This window comes from Geotrypetes seraphini, chromosome 11 (genome assembly GCF_902459505.1).
Source record: "Geotrypetes seraphini chromosome 11, aGeoSer1.1, whole genome shotgun sequence".
Classification (NCBI taxonomy): domain Eukaryota; kingdom Metazoa; phylum Chordata; class Amphibia; order Gymnophiona; family Dermophiidae; genus Geotrypetes; species Geotrypetes seraphini.
In genome coordinates, this window is record NC_047094.1 from 134581625 (window position 1) to 134606846 (window position 25222).

General features: G+C 44.0%; 1 protein-coding gene across 4 annotated transcripts in view; it reads left to right on the forward strand.

The window, feature by feature from the left end:
- PPP1R16B (protein phosphatase 1 regulatory subunit 16B) overlaps positions 1-25222 on the forward strand; it is a 91863-nt gene that overhangs the window by 8099 nt on the left and 58542 nt on the right. For all 4 annotated transcript variants that reach the window (XM_033914164.1, XM_033914163.1, XM_033914165.1 and 1 more), the window contains one exon: positions 14335-14748. In XM_033914164.1, coding sequence (XP_033770055.1) covers positions 14502-14748 — 247 coding nt within the window. In that variant the 5' untranslated portion in view covers positions 14335-14501. The remainder of the gene's footprint in view (positions 1-14334; positions 14749-25222) is intronic.

Here is a 25222-nt window from a genome sequence, read left to right on the forward strand (position 1 = left end):
TGGAACAGGAGGATGTTACTGGCCAGACTTTAAGGTATATGTCCTGCAAACAACAGGATAGGCTGGAGTTAGATAGGCTGGAGTGAGCTTGGACAGCATTTGGAACCTAGGACAATACCAGACTTTACAGTCTACGACCCAAAAATATCAAAAAAGAGACAAGTTCATCTGATCTTCTAATCAAGTATTTTTTTATGGATATAACTTACGGGCAGACTGGATGGACCGTTCAGGTCTTTATCTGCCGTCATGTGCTAAGTTAGTATGTTGTTTTCATGTTGATTCGTTTTACAGTTAATTTTATGAATGTTTGCTGCTGGAAAATGCTTAGATCTTAAGTGGTCTATAAATGTTTTTAAATAAATAAATACATTATAATAATGCTAATCATTCTCCAATTGTGCTAAGCTGGTTCTAACCTTTGGATGATCTGTGAACAGGCTCAGGCAACCCAGACTGGAGAAGTAAATGAAGGAAGCTGAAAGGGATTAGAATAAATATAGTCATTTATCAGGCCCCCACCAGGTGCACAAAAATACAACTCTGAAAATAATAAGGCTTTAAGGGGGGAAATTCTGTTAATGGCATCTAAAAAATAGGCGCCAATCTCTCTACAGAATCAGGCCTAACTTAATCTTAGGCACCTGTAATGTAGGCCAGGGTTTTAAAGGCCTACATTATAGGCACCTAAGTCCTTTAGAGAATCGTGCCTAGCGGTGCCTAAGTCCTTCTCCATCCCTAAACATGCCAGCTTTGGTGTTAGGTGCCTAAGAAGATGGGTGTCTTTCACCCAATTAATTATTATTTTTTTCCAATTATCAGCTTGTTAAAGCTCATAATTGAAGCCAATTTACTAAAAGGAGGCCATGTTGGGGGAAATCCAGAGCTAGCTTCAGGGCCATTGCTGCGCGGCAGCTGCTAGCACAGCTTTGTAAAAGAAGGAGTAAATTAGGCACCTATCTGGGATCTAGGCAGTTGTCTATGTTGCCTAGAGGGTTAATTCAGATCTGGTTTTGGTTTTGTGTCTTACTTGCATCCATTCTCCTCTCTGCTCCCCCCCCTCCCTTCTCCTGTACCTCATTAACGTTACCGACGCGTGCATCAACCCCAACCTGTTGGTTGCGCCAGCGTCAGCCCTTTCTCTGACGTCATTTCCTGGACCCGTGCCTAGGAAGTGACATTAGAGGAAGAGCCAACGCTGGCTTGAGCAGCAGGTTGGGGATGATGTACGCGCCGGGGTACAGGGGAAGGGAGGGGCACACGCGTGGGGAAGGAGTGAATGGGGGTGGGAGCAGGCGCCTCTCACCCTTGCTACGTCACTTCTTACTTGTTCCCTGTTAACACTCCAATCTCGGCCTAGTTGAAAGAACTTTTTAGTCATGACAGAGTCCTACGTTCCTCTCAATACATTTTGAACTTTCTTCTATGCAGTGTATCCTTTCAATAGCTACTAGAAAAAGGGCATTTTCTTATCTCTCGGGTAATTTCTGATCAGTTAGAATATCTTACTCTTCCGAAAGATGTTGAAAACCTACCTTTTTTTTAATCAGAATTGAATTTTCTAGACCTTTAAGGTTTTTATGAGGCGTTTTATTACTTTTTGACTGTAAACCTCATTAATTGAATGTAAACCGCTCTTAAACTTAGGTCCTCTTTTACAAAGGCGCGCAAAGCGTTTCAGCGGGGATTTAGCATGCACTAAATCAACGTGTACGCTAACCGCTAATGCATCCATAGGATAACATGCACGTGTTAGAGTTTAGAGCATGTTTAGCGTACGCTAAAAAGCTTAACGCACCTTTGTAAAAGAGGGGGTTAGTGCACAGAGTGTACACTTCTCCCTCTGTATCCACGGGGTTTAGAGGCAGAGCTGGCCCACGAATATTACAAAACCGCAAATAATATTCAGGACAGTTCTGCCCCTAACCCCCGCTTCCCCCTGGCTATTTTAAGCCCTGTAAGCCCCCCCTTAAGCCTTATCTGGTGGTCTACTGGGTTTTCGGGGCAGGAGCGATCTTCCCATGCTCCTGCCCCGTGCAGATCGCTCATAGGAAATGGCTGCCTTGAGCTCCCGTAGTCTCTCGAGCCATTTCCTATGAGCGATCTGCACGGGGCAGGAGTGTGGGAAGATCGCTCCTGCCCTGAAAACCCGCTAGACCACCAGGTAAGGCTTAAGGGGGGGCTTACAGGGCTTAAAATAGCCCAAAAAATTTAAATGGTTTTTTTGTTTAAAAATCACGAATAACCGAATCCGCGGATGCTGAAACCGCGGATTCGGAGGGAGAAGTATATAAAGTTCAATCATTTGTTCTCAGTCAGTTCAATTATTGTAGCATCGTTCACCTTGCTGGAGCTCAAAAAAAGTCTCCAAAGACTACGCGTAATACAGAACGCAGCGGTTAGATTGATTTTTGATTCAAAGATCATGTCACCCATTTCTATCGTCAATTGCATTGGCTTCCAGTTGAAGCACGGATTAAATTTAAGTTTGGCTGTATTTGCTTTAAGGTACTAACAGCTTGAATCCCAGAGTATCTTATGGAATCTTTTATCATTATGAACTCCAAACATTCCAGGAAATCTAATGCGTTATTCTCGTTTCATCTACAAATGGATGTAACTATAAAAAATTCAAAGAGCGTCTATTGTCTTTTCAGGCAGCTTCATGGATTAGGGACCTGACTCGTATATTCACATTTTCTAACTCTTATGAACAGTTTCAACGTGCTCTAAAAACGCATCTCTTTATAGAATCTTTTGGTAGTTAGACACTTGTTGCGGTATACAAGTGAGTTTTTAAGTTATGTTATGGTGTATAAAGAACCCAAATAGAACAATGTCACAGAGGTCAAGATGGACGTTATTAGGATTGCAGTAGCCTGGTGAAAATGAATAAGGTTGGGAGTTGTAGACTTTGGCAGGGTTTTGAAAAGCTTCCTCGAAATTGCGTCAGGCAGGAGGGCATCCTCGATGACATCATCGTGCTGCATCCACATGTGTGCCCGACGAGAGCAGGCAGTGGGTAGAGTGGGATTGGGGGCGGGACTGGGGCGTAACAAGGGGGGATTGGAACTGGGCAGGCCTGGGTCCCTAATGCAGAGTCACCCACCGGTTTACATGCACAGATGGCCAGCAGGGTTTAGCTGGAGCTTTGAAACACTGCGCAATGTCTTGGGTCTTATCTGGTTCTTCTACTGGTCAGATGCCTGTCTGCCTTAGGCTATTAAAATCGCCTGCTATACATTAAAAGCATAACTAGCAATGATTCCTCTTGTTTCCATTATGCGGTCTGTATTTTTGCATTTTTTATCGCAGGCTGTGTTTATTTACTGGCTGCCTATTGGTTGTATCGTGTTCCTCACTTGAATAAACAGATATCTAAAAAAGAACCTAAAATATAGCCAGCAAACCTAGGGTTATCATTTTTTGGGCCGCAAAAATCCAGACACGTGGCCCCGCCCTGTTCCGCCTTTGGCTCTGCCCCATTCCGCTCCAGCCCCTCCCAGTTCAGCCTCTGGCCCCGCCCCCTCTTCTTCCCTGACAAGCTCCGGCCGTATCTGGAGGGCCTGGAGCATGTGCGACTGAGTGTGACGTCATCTGCGCATGCTCAGATGTCCTACGGATGCGGCCGGAACTCGTCGGGGCTTTCCAAAACCCAGACAAACTGCCGGGTTTTGGAAAGTCCGTCCATGACCCCCGGACAGTCCTCTACAAAGAGGACGTGTCCAGGTTTTCCCATGCATCTGGTAAGCCTAAGCAAACCTGCATTCTCAACACACATTATTATGGCTTCTATCTATATCACAGGAAAAACACTAAAATGCTTTGTATTTTTACAACATAAAGCTCAAGGGGATGCTGGAATAATCTTGATATAAAGAAGCTGGCTGATGCTGCCACTGCAGGCTTCCTGTCCAGGCACTTCTGTTAGACTCCAGGAAGTAAATTGAATGGAATTGTTTTTCAGTTCTTAAATTCCAAGTAACACGATACCCTTTTTATTAGTGAGATTAAGAAGTGGTGCAAAGCTGGTTTCATAATTGACCTTTTGCAAACAGGAAGAGTTTAGATTTTCCTAGGCATATCTTTCACCTCTTCCTTCAATAACAAGTGTTTATATTCACACGTTGCACCAGTATTAGTGAAATTATTTTCAACTGGTCAGTGGGCACGGTTTAGTTCTTTTTTTTTTTTTTTACAAATCAATAATAACTTATCAACTGAAGAGTGCTGCTTTCGAATGGATGGTACGACAGCGGGCTAGCCCCATCCTGAAGTGTCATTGATTAGCTTCCTGTTTCTCTCTGGCTGTCAGCCTAGGACAGAAGCAGGAAGCGGACAGGTGATAAATGGCGATTGTCCTTTGATGGAGGGTCAGCCACAGCCTTTTGCAAACATCCATTTGCAACGCATGCAGCATATGAATAATACACACTTAATATAAGCCTCGAAACAGGGGAGCAGTTTTCTTGTTTTTATTCAGCCGGTAATTGTTTTTTAAATACTGCCTATGTTTTTTCAGTGATGTTTTCAGACATGAGCTTTCCACATGGAAAAAAATATCCCTCAGAATAGGTTTTGAAAGCTGAATCACGCAATCTATTCAATTGTATTGAACTGCTATGGTGAAGTTCTATAGTGGTTAGTTTGGACAAGTTCCTGGAGGAAAAGCCCCTAGTCTGCTAATGAGACTGGCATAGGGGAAGAGAATTTTTCCCCATCCCCGCGGGAACTAATTTCCCCGTCCTTTCCCGGCAAGTTCTTTTCTTGTTCCTGCCCCATTCCTGCAAGCCCCGTCCTCATCTTCACAAGCCTCAAACACTTTAAAATCATAAGTGTTTGAGGCTTGTGCAGTTAAGGCAGAGCTTACAGGAATGAGGCAGGGACAGCGACAAAACTTACGGGGACGGGACAATTGAGTTCCTGCAGGGATTAGGAAAAATTTGTCCCTGCGTCATTCTCTTGGTAGCATGGAATGTTGCTGCTATTTGGGCTTCTGTCATGTACTTGTGACCTGGATTGGCCACTGAGCTAAATGGACCATTAGTCTGACCCAGCCACTTAGTAGTCTCTGAAATCTTTCCAGTTTGCTTCTGCTGTCTGGGTTGACTGGGACTAGGAATGGTTCAGAAGCCATGAAAATGGGATTTATGGTCATTATTCAAAGGTAGTAGTTAGTGGCTAAATTCACTTAGCTATTGGCCCCTGGCTGACCAGACGAGGTATGCCGAGGGCAGCACAGTTATAAACTAGACACAACAAACTCAAGATAATTGCAATTGAAAGTTCAGTGGTGCCTGGATCCCAACCTTCTTCTTTTAAGAAAGCTTTGGATAAATTCCTGGAGGAAAAGTCCATAGTCTGTTATTATGACCGTGGATTGGTAGCATGGAATGTTGCTACTCTTTGGGTTTTGGCCAGGTTCTAGGGACCTAGATCGGCCATCGGGAGAAAGGGCTACTGGGCTTGATGGACCATTGGTCTGACCCAGTAAGGCTATTCTTATGTTTTTATGTTCTGACAGAACTAGAAATTCAAAAATGCTGAAGAGGATAATGGGTGAAATAAAGAGGTTTGCATTTTCAATTGTTTTTTGTATATTTCTACTTTTTCCCCCGCTGTGTTGAAGGCTAGTTCTGATGAATCCTGTAGAAATCCTATTTGTCCATATTAATACACATCTAAAATACACACGAAGTGCTCCAGATACAAGTGTGACTAATTGACCTTTAAACCAGGGACACATGAAGATCGCCGGAGGAAGGGTTGCTATGAAACAGCTTTGAACTGCCATACGCTCTCGGACAGAGTCTTTGTGTGTAGCTGGAGTTATTATGTATAATCCCAAAATGGAAGATCTCAGATAGGTTGTCTGAAAGCAGTTGAACATTTTATAACACTTAGGGTCAGGGAAATGGTTTGGTAGAATCAGCTGGTGCTCTTAATAACCAAGAGTCCTTTCCTGCAAGGTGGTCTCAGATGCAGAGTCTTAAAAAATTAAATGAAACTAGGATTACCAGATTTGTTCATGCAAAAAAGAGGACATGTGACCCCCCCCACCCTGGTCTGCCTCCATCCCCTCCCTATTCCGCCTCCATCCCCTCCCCTATAATGCCCCCTGCCTGCTCCCCCCCCAAAAAAATACCTCATCTCTGCGTCTGGAGGGCCACCAAGCATGCCGGTTTTTTGAACTGGACAGTCCTTTAAAAAGAGGGCATAGTAACATGGAACATAGTAACATAGTAGATGACGGCAGATAAAGACCCGAATGGTCCATCCAGTCTGCCCAACCTGATTCAATTTATTTTTGTTTCTTCTTCTTAGCTATTTCTGGGCAAGAATCCAAAGCTCTGCCCAAGTACTGTGCTTAGGTTCCATTTACTGAAGTCTCCGTCAAAGCTCACTCCAGCCCATTGAAGCCCATCCACAGCCATATACGGACTCAGACCGTGCAAGTCTGCCCAGTTCTGGTCTTAGTTCTTCAATATTTACTATTATTTTCTGAGTCTAGATCCTCTGTGTTCATCCCATGTTTTTTTGAACTCCGTCACCATTTTCCTCTCCACCACCTCCCTCCAGGTTTCCCCGGACATCTGGTAACCCTATGTGAAAGGGTAAGGGGAGATGGTTTTCTACTGGGCAATGCCCTGGCAGAAAGATTGCAAAATAAAATGACCACTCTTAGCTTCTGCAGACTTACGAATCAGAATGGATTCTGTTTTGCTAAATTATCGGTATCCTTTATCAGGGTTTCAGTAGTCCTTCGCAATTTTGTCTCTGCTTCTCTGTCCCTGGCATAAACCTAAGGCCACATTGGATGCAAGCTGGAAATCTCTTGGTGTAAACCGGCTGCTGCTGGGGAAAACAATTACCCGGTACACCATGCTGTTAGGAAACAGAGTTTAATATCTATCAGCAGGAAAGAGATGCTTCACACGTGTGTGCTTGAAATTTCAACATCAACAGGCCAGATGCATAGAACTTCGAAGTTAGCAAAATAAATACTATTACTATTTTTCCCTGAATTCCCGGTAAAAATTCATATCATTTGAATTTAGAAAATAATCATTTGCTTTGTTTCAAACAGTAGACTTTTATAAATTTAACTTATTTAGACCAATGAGACAAACTTACCCACTCCTTGACTAATGCGTAGTGGCAGTAACTGCTCTGACCCTGAATAGGCTAATCGAGTCTTAGATTAGAGAATGACACGGTGACAAAATTCATCACCGTTCCGTCCCCGTGGATAACCGTGGAAAATAATCCCATGTCATTTTCTAGTGTCTATTTCAACCTCGGTCCTTCTACACCAGCATTCTTCAAAGCAAAGCTTGTGGGTCAGTGGTTGTGGCCATTCGTACTCTGATTCTTATGTGAGCCAAGGATAATGAAGCCATTGTGACATCACTGATGTGATTGGCTCTTAGGCACTGGTGGAATGAGGCATTATGACATCACAATATCTGCTCTGGATACCAGAGACTGTCATTCTGTAGTGTCTGTCTCAACCTCAGTCCTTCTACACCAGCATTCTTCAAAGCAAAGCTTGCGGGTCAGTGGTTGTGGCCATTCATACTCTGATTCTTATGTGAGCCAAGATAATGAAGCCATTGTGACATCACTGATGTGATTGGTTCTTAGGCACTGGTGGAATGAGGCATTATGACATCACAATCTCTGCTCTGGAATGTTGCTGCTCAATCTCAGCATTCTTCAAAGCAAAGCTTGAGGGTCAGTGGTTGTGGCCATTCATACTCTGATTCTTATGTGAGCCAAGATAATGAAGCCATTGTGACATCACTGATGTGATTGGCTCTTAGGCACTGGTGGAATGAGGCATTATGACATCACAATATCTGCTCTGGATACCAGAGACTGTCATTCTGTAGTGTCTGTCTCAACCTCAGTCCTTCTACACCAGCATTCTTCAAAGCAAAGCTTGCGGGTCAGTGGTTGTGGCCATTCATACTCTGATTCTTATGTGAGCCAAGATAATGAAGCCATTGTGACATCACTGATGTGATTGGTTCTTAGGCGCTGGTGGAATGAGGCATTATGACATCACAATATCTGCTCTGGATACCAGAGACTGTCATTCTGTAGTGTCTGTCTCAACCTCAGTCCTTCTACACCAGCATTCTTCAAAGCAAAGCTTGCGGGTCAGTGGTTGTGGCCATTCATACTCTGATTCTTATGTGAGCCAAGATAATGAAGCCATTGTGACATCACTGATGTGATTGGCTCTTAGGCACTGGTGGAATGAGGCATTATGACATCACAATATCTGCTCTGGATACCAGAGACTGTCATTCTGTAGTGTCTGTCTCAACCTCAGTCCTTCTACACCAGCATTCTTCAAAGCAAAGCTTGCGGGTCAGTGGTTGTGGCCATTCATACTCTGATTCTTATGTGAGCCAAGATAATGAAGCCATTGTGACATCACTGATGTGATTGGTTCTTAGGCGCTGGTGGAATGAGGCATTATGACATCACAATATCTGCTCTGGATACCAGAGACTGTCATTCTGTAGTGTCTGTTTCAAGCTCAGTCCTTCTACACCAGCATTCTTCAAAGCAAAGCTTGCGGGTCAGTGGTTGTGGCCATTCATACTCTGATTCTTATGGGAGTCAAGGATAATGAAGCCATTATGACATCACTGATGTGATTGGCTCTTAGGCACTGGTGGAATGAGGCATTATGACATCACAATATCTGCTCTGGATACCAGAGACTGTCATTCTGTAGTGTCTCTCTCAACCTCAGTCCTTCTACACCAGCATTCTTCAAAGCAAAGCTTGCGGGTCAGTGGTTGTGGCCATTCATATTCTGATTCTTATGGGAGCCAAGGATAATGAAGCCATTGTGACATCACTGATGTGATTGGCTCTTAGGCACTGGTGGAATGAGGCATTATGACATCACAATATCTGCTCTGGATACCAGACTGTCATTCTGTAGTGTCTGTTTCAAGCTCAGTCCTTCTACACCAGCATTCTTCAAAGCAAAGCTTGCGGGTCAGTGGTTGTGGCCATTCATACTCTGATTCTTCCCTCTCTCCTTAAAGAATGACATGAAGATTGTTTACCGCGGTTATCCGCGGGGACGGGAACGGTGATGAATTTTGTCACTGTGTCATTCTCTATCTTAGATCCCCCATCCCTACTGCATGCATAGACTACAATTCTGGAGGGAGGTGGAGAGTGCAGGGAAATCACTGGGGAAACCAAAATATGCTTTGGAATAAACTCCAGGGCCAGAGAAAGTAAGCCTGTATCTTTTGGCGTGGAGTTGGTTGTCATTTCTAATCAGCAAAGTGTACAATCTACAGTTTTATTTATTTATTTAAGTATTTATATACCACTTATAGTCTAAGGGGGGGTCTTTTACTAAGGCGTGCTAGCTGATTTAGCGCACTGTAAATGCTAATGCGTCCATAGAATATAATGGGCGTGTTAGCGCACGCTAAATCAGTTAGCATGCCTTAGTAAAAGGACCCGCCCCCAGTCCCATTCTAGCTCCACCCCCTGCTACACACAAAGGGGCTTTTCAAAACCCAGACGTGCAGTGGGTGAATCATGCCTCCGTAGGTGCGTTAGGCTGCCCAACGCCACTTCCGGCGTTAGCCATGTCTACAGTGGTGTTAGGTGGGCTGGAATGCAATTTAAACCAGCTTGGAGCTATTTCTAGCCAGTTAAATCACTGTGAATATCAACCCAATTATTTTTCCTGAGTGGATTAAAATGCATAGTGAGGCACTGGAAGGCATCTTCAAACTTATTGAGGTGCATATGCGCGCATGTATTTTGGATATGGGTTTGTGCAGGTTCACTTATAGTTGGGATTTTTTGGGGTGTTCAGTATTTTATAAAGGCAGCATAAGTAGCTCTGTGCCTTTGTACAATAGATTCCCAGAACCAGACCCAGTTGTGCATAAAGTGAAACAGCTCCGAAGCAAGAAGATTTGTGCAGAAGGGCAAATTTGTGCCTGCACTCTCCATGCGCTCTCGCATCTTTCGCAAAATAGGCACGCACATCGCAGTTCTGCGCCAGCTGTGCCCAAGCTGTTCCCTCAGGAATGCCTGGGAGCAATCAACATGAAAGCACCATTTCACAGAGGCTCTTTTCTAGTTGTAAAACACGCTTGACACATGGGAAAAGCTTTATAGAATTGTTTCTGCCAGAAGGTAAAGGGTAAAGGCTGATGCATTTGACATACTGCCTTTCTGTACTACTTCCAAAGTGGTTTACATTTATTATTTGCAGGAAATTTTCTGTCCCTAAGTACCTGGGGCAATTGAGGGTTAAGTGACAAGGCCAGGAAGAGATTACTGTGAGCTAAAAGGCAAAGGATAGCTAGCCCTTAGAACAATACAATTAGAAATTTCCATAAATGGTTTGATTAAGAAGAAATAGCAGTAAGGGGCAGCTTCCTTTTTTGCACCTAGCTCTTTCCTTCTGCTTAGCATTCCCCTTTCACTGGCATCCAGAAACATGAAAAACAAACAAACCATGAAACCTAGTGTAAGGTACAAGGCGCAGAAAAAAGATTTCCTCGTCTTTTGTGTCTATGGGCATAGAAAAGCAAGCTTTCCGAATTTGATTTCTTTTTTTAATAGCCTTTGCCGAACACAGAACAGCTCATGGCACAGGACACGGGGGGTTCACACAACAGAAGGTTGTGGAGTTCTGTCGACCGCAAAATATCAGATCTGTCACAGCCCAAGGTTAGAAAACAACAGTATTAGTGGATTACAGGGATCCTCAACTGCTTCACAGTTCAACTAAGCTTTATTGACAGCTGAGTTCAGAGCTGCTTTTGCAGTGAGAGGCTCTGTTGAAAGAATATTAAGAATTAACTTGACAATAGTTTTATTTTAACTAAGGGGGTCTTTTTACTAACCTGTGATAGGCACTGATGTGCACCTAGCTCAGCAAAAAATGGTGTCCTGCAGTAACTCTGAAATTTGCATATGCTAACCGCATGCTAAAAAATATTGCTAATTCTTTTTGAGAAATATAGAAACAAGACGGCAGATAAAGGCCAAATGGCTCGTCCAGTCTGCCCATCCCCAGCATCCGCTATCTCCTTCTCTCCCTAAGAGATCCCACGGGCCTATCCCAGGCTTTCTTCAATTCAGACACAGTCTCCACCACCTCTACCAGGAGACTATTCCATGCATCTACCACCCTTTCTGTAATAAAGTACTGTATTTTCTTAGATTATTCCTGAGCCTATCACCTCTTAACTTCATTACGTGCCTTCTCATTCCGGAGCTTCCTTTCAAATGAAAGAGATCTGCCTCGTACCTATGTGTGCCATGTACATAGGTATTTAAAAGTCTCTATCGTATCTCCCCTCTCCCGTCTTTCCTCCAAAATATACATCTTGAGATCTTTAAGTCTGTCCCCATACGCCTTATGATGTAGACCATCAACCATTTTAGGGGCAGAGAGTAGCCATTCCTGCACTCTATGTTACAAAATGAATGGCGCTAAGGGCTCACTTTATACCGTAGCTTAAAAATATGGTAATCCTAGGTATTCGTGACCCTGGGTATGTTACTAACCTTTCATTGCCCCTAATTGTGAGCCTAATAGGGGAAGAGAAATAGAATATCTAAAGTGCTTTTGTTGTACCTCCCAAAGGTGGCATATTACATGCGTTGCCCTTATGTTATGTGCCTAGGGCCCAGCAAAGGGTTAATCCTACCCTGCCTTTGCTCCTCTTTAGAGATATCTCCCTCAAATGCCTCAGAGCCACCTGTATACAGTGGCGTAGTAAGGGTGAGCAGCAACCGGGGTGGTGGTGCCCCTCGGTTGCCCCCCCTCCCCCCGCTGTGTACTCACCACCTTCCCTTTCCTCGTAATTTTTTAAAAATATATTTTATTGAATTTTTCAAACATAGTACATCCAAATATAACACGAAATAATACTAATAATCATTATATCTAGACATAATACAAACTTAACATATAATAACATAATTATTATATATAGACATATTACAAGTTTAACATACCATAAAGCAGAACACACATAAGCTGCCATTTCCACTTTAGAGAAGAAGGAGTTATGAGGGATTGCCAACTAAATTCCTACAGTATCTCGTACCTTTTTAAGTTCTCCAGAATAAGCAGCATGCCCGCGTCGGTATCGGCTCGCCCTTTGACATCACTTCCTAGGTGCGGATCCCGGAAGTGACATCAGAGAGAGCACCGATGCCAACGCGGGCAGCAGCCTCAAGTTGGGAAGGTAAAAAAGGTACGGGGGCAGGTGAGGGGCGTACATGTGGCAAGGAGAGAAGCAGGTGGGGCGGAGAGGAGGAGGAGTGCCACACCCTTAGGAAGACCGCCCTCACCCCACCCATGCACTCCCCTTACGGCACCACTGGCTGCATACATTAGAAGAAAGGGAATCTTTTTTTAACCATTTTACTAATCTCTTTCCTGGCTCATTATCAGAAATTTCCAGATATTGTGAAGACCTAACAGGCCTTACAGATAAAGTTAAAGCATTGAAAAGGCACAAAACAGAACATTTCCTGTCTGTTGTGGACTTGAGCCTTCTGGCTGAGCCCCTCAGCACAGGAAGGAGATGCAGGAAACTCAGGCTTTCGTGTCTCTGTTGAGCCTGCCCTCTCTTTCGGCCATCTGTGACGGCAAGGCTGCTCACTTGACAGGATGCGGTGTCACCTGGCCCGGTCTTCACCTTTTGAGCATGGAAGGAAATCTACACATAGCTGCAACCTTAATGCCTAAAGATGATTCTTCCAGAGCCAGACACCAGGCCCAGTGTCTGCTTCACTTACAGGTAACAAATGCTGAAAAATGACTCATTTCGGTTGGTTGGTCGGTCTTGCCTGCTCCTTTTCCTCTATAATGAGCTTGTTTAATGCTCATGAAAACCAGTGTAGCAAATCATAGTGAAATAATTTAGGTCAATGGTTTCATTTAGGGAAAGCACAGGAGCCTGGCTTCCAGATGCATCCTTTGTAACATGTAGTCATCTCCTATTGTATATTATTGATATATCGAGGGATGTTTCTTGTGCTGATTGTGAATCAGCTCCTTCTTCACTGCCAGTCAGAGCCCTATGTGTAGGGCATTATTAAATGTGGCTTAACAAGGATCTCGAACCCGACAGATGCTAAAACTGAGTGAATTTTCTTAAATGCTTTATAGGGTAAAGATTTTAATGTTTATGTTAGAGAATGACATGGTGACAGAATTCACCATTCCCATCCCCGCGGATAACTGAGGGAAACTATCTCCATGCCATTCTTTAAGGAGAGAGGGAAAGAATCAGAGTACGAATGGGCACAACCACTGACCCTCAAGCCTTGCATTGAAGAATGCTGGTGTAGAAGGACTGAGGTTGAGATAGACACTAAAGAATGACTGTGTCTGGTATCTAGAGTAGATATTGTGATGTCATAATGTCTCATTCCCACCAATAAGAGCCACGCTTATCAGTGATGTCATAATGGCTTCATTATCCTATACTTGGCTCACATAAGAATCAGAGTATGAATGGGCCCAGCCACTGACCCTCAAGCCTTGCATTGAAGGATGCTGGTGTAGAAGGATTGAGGTTGAGATGGACACTAAAGAAGGACACAGGATGGTTTCCAGCTGTTATCTGCGGGTTCTGTCCCCGCGTCATTCTCTATAAATGGCTTCACATCATTCTCTTCTTGGTTGGGCTGAGAACTTTTCAGCGGCCCCTCGTATTGTGATGTCATAATGCCTCATTCCACCAATGCGTAAGAGCCAACCTCATCGGTGATGTCACAATGGCTTGGTTTCCCTCTACTTGTGCCTGTTTACTAGATGCATTTGCCTCATTGAAACGAAAAGTGTGGAATAACTTCGTAGAGAATGACACCAAGACAGAATTTGTCCCCGTCCCCATGGTTAACCACAGGAAACCATGCCCATGACATTCTTTAAAGAGAAAGGGAAGAATTAGAGTATGAATTGGCACAGCCTCTGACCTTCAAGCCTTGCATTGAAGAATGCTGGTGTAGAAGAACTCAGGTTGAGATAGACACTGAAGAATGACATGGGATGATTTCTCATGGTTATCTGCAGGGATGGGGACGGTGGGCTGTCACCATGTCATTCTCTAGTTTATGTTCCCTGTTTTATTGATTCTTTCATTGCTTTTTTAATTCATTTTCATTGAATGGATCTTTCGTTTTTGGGGTTTTTTGTTTGTTTTTCTAATTCACTCCGTTCTCTTAACAGGCTATGGTGTGATTCATACATGTTAAATTAAATTAAATTAAATTAAATTAATGAATACCTTCCCTATCTGTCTTCTTTACAAGGTTCATAAATGCGCATCTCAACAGCTGGCCCGTGCTACCCTCGAGTCAGCTCTTCTAGAGCCATGGTGACGAGGCTACTGGCAGACATGAAGCGTGACTCCTCACGTTGATGCCGGGGACATAAAGTGAGTCACGTGTCTCTGTCCGTTCCTGAGTGACAGAAGGAAATGGCCAATCCTGTGGATCTGCTGACCGAACTGCAGCTGCTGGAGAAGGCGCCGACATTGGAGCGCCTGCGTGCCGCACAGAAACGCCGTGCTCAGCAGCTTAAGAGGTGGGCACAGTATGAGAAGGAGCTACAGAATAAGAAGAGAAAGCACGAAAAAAAGAGAGCCACCACAAGTCGCAAAAAAGTTTCCTTCGAGGCCAGTGTAACCCTGCTGGAGGCCTCGCAGAGGAACGATGTGGAAGAAGGTATTTGTTTCTGGCTTCTTAATAATGATTATGGCTAGTGAGCTATGCGGTAAGAGTCATGTAGAGCTTGTAGTACTGGCTATGCCAGAGATACAAAATCTCACTTATTAATAATGTCTCACACGCATTTGAAGGTTATCTCACTCGCACACCTGCAGTGTCACTACACTGTGATCTTTTACTCTGCCTTGTTTTTTTCATTTTCACCTCCCCTTCTCAAAGAAAGGGATACAGAGAGCAGATGCTGGACAGGGGAGAAGATAGGGACAGGGACACAGAGGGGGGATGCTAGACAGGACAGAGGGAAGATGAATGCTGGAGATGCAGAAAGAAGAAATATCAAATGGACAAGAAACCTAGAAATAAAGTTAGGAGAAAAACAACAACAATGAATAGCATTGTTTCACTTGTTGGGAGTCCAAATCTACATCTTCATGACCAGCAACGGAAAGAACCATATATACCTGTGTGTGAGGGAGTAAGGGCTACTCCTTCACTGATATTGCAATTACACCACTGTATAGCAGATGGTGCCAGCTTACAGAGTAGAAGAGTAAGCCCCCATAGTGTAAGTGGGAAAATCCTGCTGAGTCATTGGGGTGGGACTCAGGCAGGGGGGAGTTCATATGCCCTAGACAAGAAGTCTTCAGAGAGAGAGACCTTCCCTAGCTGTAGGCTGAGGAAAAGTCCAGGTAAGCAGATTGACCCTCCAGTGATTATGAGAAAGATGGGCAAGGTGAGATGCCTATCAGTTATGTGAAAGGCTGAAGGCAGCTGGTATGTGAAGCTTATCTACATCATCCCAGCCATTGACACCCTCCCCAGCCCATCCTCAACCAAACGGCCATATACGGACACAGATCGTGCAAGTCTGCCCAGTACCGGCCTTAGTTCTTCACTATTTATTATTATTTTCTGATTCTAGATCCTCTGGAAACTCTGCCTGAATTCAGCAACATTCCATGTGTGGGTTTAAGGTGCCGTGTGTGTATGTTAGATGTGTGGGAGGATACTGTAAAATCAGTTTCTCACCCTACTTCCTCTTGATGGTACAATCCCTTCACGACCCTGTGAAAACACTGTAAGGCATAATTACTTTGCTTTTGACGTTCATATATGCATAACTGGCTATGGCTCTTTCTGAGACCCAATATGTCTGGAAGCCTCACCCCCACTTCAGATTCTCCCTCTGCAGCCTAGCAGGAGGTAACTGTAAAAGAAGCCTCAATCAGTGACATTGATTCAGCTTGTGGTGTCCTCTAGACTGGACTCCAGGCAAGTTCCAAGTTTATTTAGAATTTCTTATGCCACCTAATCAAACTTCTAAGCGGTGTACGAGAATCCTGAGAAAGCAGTGGAGATGTGAGGACGACTGTCAAGGTGAGACGGTTGCTCTCTGCTTGGCTAAGGTAAGCCAATCTCTTATGCTGTAGCAAGCAGTGTTTGGGACATAGCAGCCATTGGCCAAGAGCAGTATCTTGGGCCCTGTAAGCTACAGACCCGTTACAAGACTTTGCCTTTGAACTAAGCAACTATTTTGCCTTCCTTGAGCCTGTGAAGTAACAAGGCTTAGGTATGCGAACTAATAAAGAGTTTTGTTGCACCTTTCAAGAGTGTCTGATTATGTGTGTAAAGGCTTGACCCCAAAGTCCACTCAGACTATTACAAAAGATCAAGGACTGGCTCCCTTTATACCAAAAATAATACAATGTTGACTTGAACAAATAGATAGCTTGCAGGATTTTTAAACACTTTGACCCTGATTCTATAAATGGTGCATAACTCCTAGGTAGCGTTGAGTGCAGTTGTCAATCATTGTATATAGAATCATGCCTAGTGGCACCTATGTGGTCTTAGGTGCCTGTAGGCATTGAATCCTTAGGTGTACTTCCATGTAGGCCAGGATTTTCTTGACCTAAATGAGTGCACCTAAGTTAGGTGCCTAAGTCAAACCACACCCAAAATCTGCCGCAATTCTGCTACGAATCCACCTCTAGCCATGCCTACTTACTGGTAGGCACCTTGATGTAGACGCCTACCTCAAAGTGATAGGCATCTAGCGAGTTAGGCGTCTATCAGCTAATTATTTTTTTAATGTTTTAAAAAAAAATTGTATTCTAATTGTGCTTTCAATCAATGGCGCTGATTTAAGCCAATTAAGAAAATTAAGTTAAGCACCTAGATTGACTAGGTGCGCCGATCTAGGCACCTAACTTTAGGCATTATTTATAGAATCTAGGCCTTAGTGTCTTGCTTTTGTTGTTGTCTATGACGACGAGGGGCCACTGAAAAGCTCTTAGCCCAACCAAGAAGAGAATGATGTGGAGCCATGAAACGTACAAGCTATTCTACACTTCTTGACACTTTTCGTTTCAGTGATATGAAGAAAAGTGTGGAATAACTTATAAGTTTCATGGCTCCACATCATTCTCTTCTTGGTTGGGATGAGAACTTTTCAGCGGTCCCTCGTATTGTGATGTCATAATGTCTCATTCCACCAATGCCTGAGAGCTAACCTCATCAATGATGTCACAATGGCTTGGTTTCCCTATACTAGATGCATTTTCCTCATTGAAACGAAAAGTGTGGAATAGCTTGTACGTTTCATGGCTCCATATCAGTCTGTTCTTGGTTGGGCTGAGAACTTTTCGGCGGCCCCCTCGTATTTCTTGTATACTGGAAAACAATGATCAATTTCGTAGTCCAGTAAGATGTATTTCCAAGAAGGGCAGTTGTACAAGAGAAGCACCAACTAATTATATTTAACAAATCAAGAAAAGGATTCAATTAAATATCTGATATCTCAAAATGTTCAAAAACAAGTATCGCGGCTGAGTTCAGTGGTGATGGAGGCTCAGTAAAGGCAGAAGATCGAAGTAGGTCAGTCCCTTCCTGTTTGTGGGCACAAAGAAAGTCTGAAATCATTTATTGCCTGGGCTGTTTGTCAATGCTACAGTGACTGGGTTGCTCCTGCCACCCAAGGTCTTTAATTTTAGACAACTAGGAGACTGAGGCTTGGGACATCGGATGCAGCAGGATGGCGCCTTGCTATTTGGATGTTGTGGTGGTCCAGCTGTGAAAATCCAGCGGTAGATGCTGGACAATTTCCTGCTGGAAAAGAGGATAGAGGGGTATAGATAGAGGATTACTGCACAGGTCCTGGACCTGTTGGGCCGCTGCGTGAGCGGACTGCTGGGCACGATGGACCTCAGCGGAGGCATTGCTTATGTTCTTATGTTCTTAACCTTTCTTGCTTCCCACTGAAGCCCCAGCTGTATTGTCAGCCAGGTGAAAGTGCCAGTTTATTATTCGAGTATATGCAAAACTGGCATGCCCTAGTAATTAGTCAGTGAGCTAAACACAGAGTGTTCTTGTCTAGCAAATGGATGGTATGAAAGCAAAGCAAATGACAAAAAAGGATGGGAGCATAAGCTGCATGGAGTGGCAGGAACGATGCTAAACAAAGGCACAGGGGAGGAGGAGGAGTAACAGATATGTTCGACCCAGAACAGCAGAGATGACCAACCACTTTGCTGAGCAGACTAGATAAATCATGCTGTTCTTTATTTGCTGCCTGTGTTTATTACAGAATAATTTGCAATACTGGAAGTTTCTCTTTTGGCTATAGAGCACAATATAAGGAAAAGGGAATGGGGACTACTTATATACAGTGGCGTAGCAAGGGGCACCCCTCCCCCACCCTCTCCTGCACCCCCTCTTGCCACACGTGCATGCTCCCGTTCCCTTCCCATGTATCTCTATAATGTTCCTGGTGTGAGCAGCAATCCCAACCTGCTGCTTGTGCCAGCATCAGCTCTTCCTCTGACCTCACTTCCTAGGCACGGGTCTGGGAAATGATGTCAGAGAAATAGCTGACTACTTGCGCTGGGAATGCTAAGGAAGTATGAGGGAAGGGGCGCATGTGCCACAGCATTCTATGTGGAATCCTCAAAGAGTAAGCAACATTCCGGAACCCCAAATAGTGCCAGCATTCCATAGTAACATAGAATATGACGGAAGATAAAGACCCGAATAGTCCATCTAGTCTGCCCAACCTGCTTCAATCTAATAATTTGTTGTTTTTTTCTTCTTCTTCTTAGCTATTTCTGGGCAAGAGTCCAAAGCTCTGCCCGGTACTGTTCTTAGGTTCCAACTACTGAAGTCTCCCAAAGTAGCAAGATTCCACATAGAATCTCAAAGAGTAAGCAAGAGTTTGGAACCCCAAATAGTAGCAACACTCCATTTGGAGTCCTCAAAAGTAGCAAGATTCCATGTAGAATCCCAAATAGTAAGGGAAAAGGAAAGTGGACTTGTATACTGCCTTTTTGTCATTTCAAAGCTGACATTCAAAGTGGTGGGCACTGGAGGATCAAGTGACTTGCCCAGGGTCATAAAGAACAGCAGCAGGATTTGATCTTGGAAACTCCAGCTGCAGAGGCAGCAGCTCAACCAGTGAGCCACAGCCCTTCCCCACAAGGTAACTGTGACAAGGTGTTCTTACAATAGAACATTAATCCCATGAGGTAATTCAATGGATTGAATACAGCATAATAGGAATTGGGATTTTGTTACCAGATATTCTTTAGGCTGTGCTTGAAAGAGGAACTTGTTATGTGCCAACAAAACCTTTATGAAGGACGTACTTTTGAAAAGATGAATGCTATTGGAGGAATAGGAAAGACAGGTGGATCATGGTGGGATTTTAAAATTGTGTTTCAAAGCTATTCTGGTAGTTTGAAATGTGAAGAATTAAAAAAGCTAGGATTGGCCATATCTCTTCCTTATTGCATGGAATCTTCACCAATGTGACACCATCAGATATGCCCCTTTCCAAGTATAAACAGAGATGTGCTAACATAGGTGAGTGTGCTTAGAAAAGACTCGAGTTTCATTTACACAACTAACATAAATCTTTCATTTTGTCTTCCTGGAGCTGATGAGTGAAAGAGGACCCTGATCTATAGCTACCTGAAGCAGGGTTCCATGTTAGGAATCACCACCCAGGAAAAGGACCTAGGTGTCATCTTTGAGGATAGGTTGTGTGCGGCGGTGGCGGCAGCTAAGAAAGCAAATAGAATGTTAGGAATTATCAGGAAAGGAATAGAAATGTTATAATGCCCTTGTATCGCTCTATGGTTCAGCAGGAGCTTGAATACTGTATGCAATTCAGGTTGCCATATCTCAAAAAAGATATAGCAGAATTAAAAAAGGTACAGAGAAGCGCAATGAAAATGATAAAAGGGATGGGATGACTTCCCTTTGAGGAACGCCTAAGTGGCGAGGACTGTTTAGCTTGGAGAAGAGAGGGCTTGGGGAGGTATGATAGAAGTCTATAAAATACTGAGAGGAGTGGAAAGGGTAGATGTGAATCACTTGTTCACTCTTTCCAAAAATACTAGGACTAGAGGGCAATGAAGCTGCTACGTAGAAATATTTCTTCACTAATATGTAATTAAACTCTGGAATTCTTTGCCAGAGAATGTGGTTAAAACTATTAGCTTAGCAAGGTTTAAAAAAGGTTTGTATAATTTCCTAAAACAAAAGTCCATAAGCCATTATTGAAATGGCTTGGGGAAATCCACTGCTTATTCCTAAAATAAGCAGCATAAAATCTGTTTTAGTTCACGGGATCTTGCCAGGTAATTGTGACTTGGATTGGCCACTGTGGGAAACAGGATACTTAAGCTTCATGGACCTTCGGTCTGTCCCAGTATGGCAACTCTTATATTCTTAACTTTGGAGAGTGACAAATGCGATAGAATTGCAGGTGATTCTGCATCACAAGGATGGACTCTATCACTACTGGTGTTCCATTCCATTTCTGGTTTGAAGCCCTCATTTTCTCACTGAACACAGGACTACAAGTTCCTACGTGTAGTAAAATATACCTAGGACTAGCTGTACCGGACCATAAAGAAATAAGGTGTCCCGAGAACTCCGGAGTATGGCATAGCCTGGCTTTTTTCAATACAAGTGCAGTAAACACGTGAGCATTCCTTTGTCCTGTAGCTGAAACCAGTTTAACTTGAAACATTACAATGTATGGGAATAGTCTTTGTTGACCCAACGCTACCTTAGTCAATACTGACCTGGCAATAGGACAATTGTGGAGCTCCTCTCAAAGAAAGATAATGTTTGCGTGATAAAAAAAAGTCAATATTCCCCCTAGTGATTTCACCAGATGAGAGATGACTCGGAACTTTGTGGAAATACAATTGAAGCCTAAAGGGGAGCCTAAAGGGGGCCGTTCTATAATTAGGCACCACAGATTTTAGTGCCGAGAAGCTGCGCATGAGTATGCACCTACGTGCCAACATTTTGGTACGCTCATTTAATGGAATGTCAATAGTAGGTGGACAGGTGCGTGCCAACATGTGGCATTTTAGTATTCTGTTAGTTATGCATGTAAATGTTGGACACGCCCATGTTGCCATTCACTCCACGCCCCCCTCCGTGCACACCCCCTTGCTTTCACACTAAAGGAAAATTCTATAAATAGTGCTCAGTTTTCGCTGCCGAAAAAAATCAACACTGAATGGTATTCTATAATGGCTTCCTTTACAATATAGCACAAAGACTGGGATTTACATATAAACATGACAGCAGATAAAAACCAAATGGCCAATCCAGTCTGACTATCCAAAGCTTCCACTATCTTCTCCTCTCCCTATTGGCTAAGGCTCTCAACATTTGCATCTCATCTTCCTATAGGCTAAGGCTCTTTACACCTGCATTGTGAGGTCATAGAGCTTTATAGTTATAGAACCATGATAGTAGATAAAGGTCAAGTGGTCCATCCACAGCATCAACTATCTGCTTTAAAGCTGAAAATACTCTTAGTTACCCCTTTATAATTGGATTTTCGTGTTGCATAGGTCACCTTGAACTTATTTGGATCCTACGTGATATTATACCATATAAACAGGCTAGTTCTTGAGACCAGGGAGGTCCCCAGAATTCCATAGAATACAGACCCCAGAATTATATATTCAATGATAAGCTGATGGATGGGGGAGGGGTTCCCCTTCTAATCATGGAACCTGGACACCAGCCAATAACATTGGATGCTGCTGGAGCTGAGCCTGGTGGACTGACTCCCACTCCTTCCATTGACCGCACACCTAAAATCGGCCTTCACATTCATGTAGCATAGAGAATGACACGGGGACAAATTTGTCCCCGCAGGAACTCAATTTCCCCATTCCCCATTGTCCCTGTCCCATTCCTGTAAGCTCTTCTTTAACAATACAAGCCTCGAGCACTTCTGATTTTAAAGTGTTTGAGGCTTGTGCAGATGAGGAGGAATGGGGCAGAGACAGGAAAAGAACTCGCCAGGATGGGGAAAAATTTGTCCCCTTGTCATTCTGTAATGCAGCATATCATGTTTGTAGAGGACTGAACCAGTTAAAGGTAGCACAGCGTGAAAACGGAGTATTTCTCTTCTGCACTCAGATATTATAATTAGTTTGCACCGAGATGTGTTTTTTCTTATTGTTTGTCAACGGGAAGGTGGACTTCTGGCTGAAAACCACGCGTATCCCTGTGGTTAGAATAGTGAGTGTTTGTTACATTTGTTTTCTAAACAAATGTACGGCAGTATTATTATGACTTGGAAGAAGAGTGGAAAGTTCCTTTCGTAAAAAAACACTCAGGACATCTTTTGTTTAGTGGTTCTGTTGTTGTTCCAGCATGTTGGCACTAAAACAAACCTCTGCTCCTTGGTGAGTGTATAAACAGAATGAATGTGGACGGTTAAATGCAACGACACAGCTACAGAAACGTATGTTTTCCATTCAGCAGTTAACACAGTGGAGACCTTCTCTGTCTCCCCCTCTCCCCCCGCCACACACACAGAGTGTCATTATTACCCAGTAAATCCCAAACCTGCCCTGGGGAGACCCAAGCCAATCAGGTTTTCGGGATATCGATTTGCATGCCCTACCATACTATCTCATGAACATTCCTGGTGGGTTTCCTGGGAAACTCATCTGATTGGGGTTCTCCAAGGACAGGTTCAGAAATCCCAGTTCTAACCACTACCCAGCAGCATGAGGTTGACCTGACACGCTGCAACAAGATATTCTGGGGAGACTGCATGGCTATTTTCTAAGTAAACAGCTAGAGCAGAGGTAGGGAACTCCGGTCCTCGAAAGCCATATTCCAGTTGGGTTTTCAGGATTTCCCCAATGAATATGCATTGAAAGCAGTGCATGCAAAAAGATCTCATGCATATTCATTGGGGAAAACCTGACTGGAATACGGCTCTTGAGGACCGGAGTTCCCTACCCTTGAGCTAGAGTGTGTGGCGCAATGGTTAAAGCTACAACCTCAGCACCCTGGGGTTGTAGGTAGGGCTGCCAGATTTTACATTTGTAAAATCCGGACCCGCCAATCCCGCCTCATTCCGCCCCAGTTCTGCCCTAGCCTCATCCCCACTGCTTGCTCTGATTGGGCAGGAGGGGAGTTTTGAAAAGCCATCCGGATTTCCCTGGACATGTCTCAGCTCTTGAATGTTGCTCTCATTGGGGTTCCAGAATCTTGCTAATCTTTGCTGGAATGTGGGTATTCCAGGTACAGGAATTGGGCCAGGTACTAGGGATCTTGAATGGCCACCGTGAAAATGGGCTACTGGGCTTGATGGACGACATTGGTCTGACTCAGTAAGGCTATTCTTATGTTCTTTCTTCCTGTATTGATTTCATGTTGCAACTAAGGCTCCCCAGAGGCTTGTAGGGATGTGAGCATCATATTCACTGAGAACTGTGCATAGCGAGAGTCAAGACCTGGTACCCAGTAGGGACCACATATGACGTGACTTCCTTACTGCAACCTGGTTCCCACTGTGATCACAAGTGTGACAACCACCCACGCACAATCATCATATCTGGCAGAGATGTGCGGTGAAGGTCTTGCTGAAAATACTTTCGTCAGGTCGCTGTGTTCAAACGTGGAATATCAGTTATAGAAGTTGCTAAGGTAGGGTGTGATTATTTTAGTAGGTCAACAAAACAGTTAGCTCAAGGCAGGTGATTCATATGACAAAGAGGCCTCTGCGATTCTGACAGCGTTAACAGCATTCTTGGATTAAGAACATAAGAATAGCCTTAGTGGGTCAGACCAATGGTCCATCAAGCCCAGTAGCCCCTTCTCACGGTGGACTACTTGTACACGTGTCCTGCGGAGGTGTATAAACACATTTTCATTTTGGTTTTCTGTCTTTTTGTTTGTTTGTTTCATTTCCACATTTTAGCTAATAAAGAGAAGCACCATCAAACAAACATTTTTTACTTTGGGGTCCTTTTATTAAGGTGACGCTAAATGCTAAAGCGCCTATAGAATATAAGGGATGCCTTAGCATTTAATGCGTGATAAATCGGTTAGTGCCCCTTAATAAAAGGCACAAAATACATTATTTCATAAGGACAATTGGGGTTGTAGACATCTGCGTATAGTGGGTTTTGGGGTGTCTCACCTTAACCTATAAGGGAGTTCTGGTGAGATGTTTATGTGGTACCCTTTTTGTGAGGTTCAAAGCAGTGCCCTGTAAGGTGCCCCCACTGCTATGTTGCCATGTCCGGGTGGCCAGTCCATCACAATGCTGGCCCCTCCCATGTTCAATAGGTCTTGTTCTGGGTGTTTTGGACAATGTGGTATAAAGATAGACATAGTGACGGTCTGGACGATCCAAAAGCCTGGACGTACAGTGAGACGATTTTCGGAAAGAAAATAAATACATTTTGGATGCACTTTATGAGTGGTGGGCACTCAATCAACTGAGTGTACTTGGGGCAGTGGAGGATTAAGTGACTTGCCCAGGGATACAAGGAGCAGCGCAGGATTTGAACCCACAACCTCAGGGTGTTGATGCTCTAGCTCTGACGAATAGGCCGCTCCTCCCTCTCTTCTTCCCAGCTCTGGGTGCCAGACATAGCTGTGGAAATCTGGTGGAATCCCCGGCATCCAAGTTGGGTACAGTCACACCGTCAGCCCAAGTTGGGCCAAGTCACACCGTTAGCCCGACTAGGCACTTCCCGTCGGGCAGAGGTTGCGACCTGGCCTGTAGAGGAAGCTCCCAGGCTGGTGTTGAAAGTGCTGTGCAGGGCCAGAGGACAGGTATGACTGAAAGTGCAGGCATGAGGCAGGGAATATGCCAGAACCAGACTGGTTGCTAGGAAAGTGCATAGGTACTTAGGTAGGGCCATGCATAGACCCCTCTCCTGACTTGTGACCTTAATAAGGGGCAAACCTTTGCAACCTGCACATAAGTATCTACAGTAATGATTATGTTTAGGCTTGTATAAATCACCAAAACTCTTTCATCTTTGATTGCACAATGCATCCCTACTGGGCCAATCAGTTGGAGCTGGGAGAGACTCTTATTTCAGATTCAGCTACCCAAAAGGCCCCTGCAGTTGACTAGAGGTCAGTCAACAATGCTGCACTTCGACCTTAATCTTTAGAAAAGTTATTTGGT